The following is a 2564-nucleotide window of genomic DNA, read 5'->3' as shown; positions in this document are numbered from 1 at the left end:
CTTATGCGAGTTAGACTGATCCCACGAAGAGTCCAGGTTAGGGTACTCCTTCTTAAACTTAGCGAAGTATTCCCTATACCCCTCCACTAGACAGGAGTTGCCAGTTATCCAGTTCCATTGGATAGTACAGACAGAACAAGTGAGATTTTCTGGCAACTTGAAGGTCATCCTATACTTCATTCCGTCAGTACCAAAGTTAGGTGGAGGCAGATACCATCTTTCTGGATGTTCTTCGTCTAGTGGTTGGCAGTCGTAATTGCTGGCGTCGATATTCGTAGCATTACGGCAGTCAGAGCGGGTTTTAGGATCGGGTCTCACGAGGAGATTCTTATTGAGGCAGTCTTGACCAGCCTTCTGGGTCGAGTACTTATCACCGTTTAATCCACCCTCACAGATACGGAACTCGAAGTGACCCCAATGATGGACGGTCAAGTGTATTTCGATGTCGATATTGTGACCATGAGTGTAAGTAGCCATTACTGGACCCTGTTGCATGTATGGTTGTTGGCTAAGAGGTGATAGACTACTACCAGCCCCTTCAAAAGGATCGCCACACAAGCCGTGAGTGCCTTCCGCGTCGTGATTATCAGGGAAAGGGGCGTTCTTAGCTTGGATCCGACCAACAACCCCGACACTGTTACCAGACTGAGGACCATAGCCATTCTTTGGACCAGGCACAGCATTCCTGGCCTGGGGGCTTGATATCCAACCATGACCATTAACAATGGCGATGATAGAGGAGATGAGGACTATATTGGGCATAGTAAACGAATACACTGCTCTAAACTCGAATACACCCTCATGTTAATCCATCCAGTCTACTTTCTCCCCCATGAATGAATATTATCGTCTTAATCAACTCGAGTTTCATACGATAGCTGTGCTTGCGTAAACTGTTGGAGGAATCGGATCCGTCGCCGGCCATATAGGGAACGCAAGGGTAGGCGATGGATCAAACTCGAGCAGACTAATCTACTTCACTTGAGCGAATGGACTCAAACGAATGCTTTGCATGCATGCCCACGTTCCTAATTGGAGCACGAAAACGGCAGGCTACCTGTCTACGAACAGACAGTATTGAGGATGAGGAAGCATCGCAGCCGATAGTATGCGTGCTGCATCGATGTTTATGCGTGCTCTCTCAATTGATTGCTGTTGTGGGCTCACTTTGCTTACGCTTATCCTGCTAGTTTGTTCCCAACGTTATGACATTAACCTGAGGGGTCTTGTGATTGGTAAAACCTTAACTATCCTTCGGTGCGACTTTTATCAGCTAATGAGGCCAATATCGATCGTTCTGGCGTTATCGCATAAGTTGGTTAGCTTGTGAGGTATGAAGTGCCAATAGGGTCGTTGTAGTGGTTACCCAAGCGCAAGCACTAGTGTCATGTTGACCATGCGCTATCTACGACTGATACCACAACATGAGACGCATAGGTGCTGTTGATGAATACTTGTCTATTTTCGTTGTCAATTATCAATATGGCGACGCCTGAGAAGCGGAGCGAGCTCGCTCAGACTTGAAGAAAGCTTGCGAGCACTTGCCGAGCACTCAAGCAAATTCGAGAAGTCTTTAGTGTGATTATCTCCGACGACGACAAGGAGGAGGAGGACACTACCAAGGTATTGGTCGACGTTGCTGCTTAGGGCACTAATCTTCTCGAGAAGATAGGTGAATACGAAGCTCGTATGATGGAACTGGAAGCGGAAATTGACAGGAGCATCAGTGACGGTGCCAGAAAGGAAAGCTTGTGCTCGAGAGACGTCTGTGGAGGGGTTTCATCACTCCGCTGAGTTGTCCATCATCGTCACAGTAGGCGACTGAGCATCGTTAAACGACTGAAGATAAGCTAAGGCAAGCAGACCGACTTGCAAGTGCAGAAATGCGACATTCGATAATTTCATCAAGCTTGAGCTCAATGAGAGGATACTCGCATGGCAACCAGATAGTACGAATTTGAGGTGCACCAACTTTTGTTGATGCTCCCTGTTGGTGTGTTATTAGTAATATGAAAAACCACCGCGATGGACTCTCATTATGGGAGTTTCATATTGGTAATGCAACAGGGGAAACACATATAACAAGAAAGATACTAATAACTACCAAGAAATGCCGCTATTCAAAATTAGCTTAATAGAGGCATCCATTCAGATTCTCGATGTTAACATCATACCCCCGAGACTCCTATAATCTTCGGACGTGAGAACTCTGTATCTGCAGCGTCATGTAGTCACGTGGATATGGGATTTCAGTGAATCCCCACTTGTTGGTGGACGGGTGAAGCCAGATGACCTGGTCGGGCTTGCATGCCTCTGGATCGCATCCCGCCTGCATAAGCCTCTGCTTAACTTGCTTGAAGGTGACTGTGTGGTGATGATCATCATCGTCATCTCTCAATATACGAACCTGGGGGTAACCAGGGGAAAATACAAGACGTTATGAAGTCGAACAGTTCTAACAGGGATCGTGTCGAAGTGGAATCTCCAACCCACGAATCGCATCCCTTGATGGCATCAACCCGAAACACCGAAACAGGTATTCAGTGGAGTACCAACGATCTCTA

At 47.0% G+C, this 2564-nt stretch overlaps 2 protein-coding genes across 2 annotated transcripts in view; both read right to left on the bottom strand.

The window, feature by feature from the left end:
• Pmar_PMAR026199 (hypothetical protein) overlaps window positions 1–477 on the bottom strand; it is a gene marked incomplete at both ends in the record, with an annotated part of 2677 nt that extends 2200 nt beyond the window's left edge. Inside the window, one exon of the mRNA XM_002766736.1 lies at window positions 129–477. Coding sequence (XP_002766782.1) covers window positions 129–477 — 349 coding nt within the window. The remainder of the gene's footprint in view (window positions 1–128) is intronic.
• Window positions 478–530: 53 nt separating this feature from the next.
• Pmar_PMAR026198 (hypothetical protein) lies at window positions 531–762 on the bottom strand (the record flags this gene model as incomplete). Its single annotated transcript, XM_002766735.1, has 1 exon — window positions 531–762. A coding segment is annotated over one exon (232 nt), but the record flags the coding sequence as incomplete, so codon positions are not given.
• Between the last annotated feature and the right edge of the window lie 1802 nt (window positions 763–2564).

This window comes from Perkinsus marinus, assembly GCF_000006405.1.
Source record: "Perkinsus marinus ATCC 50983 genomic scaffold scf_1104296972004, whole genome shotgun sequence".
NCBI classification, from domain to species: Eukaryota; Perkinsozoa; order Perkinsida; family Perkinsidae; genus Perkinsus; species Perkinsus marinus.
The sequence above is the reverse complement of the archived record's forward strand: the minus strand, read 5'-3'. Positions and strand labels throughout refer to the sequence as shown.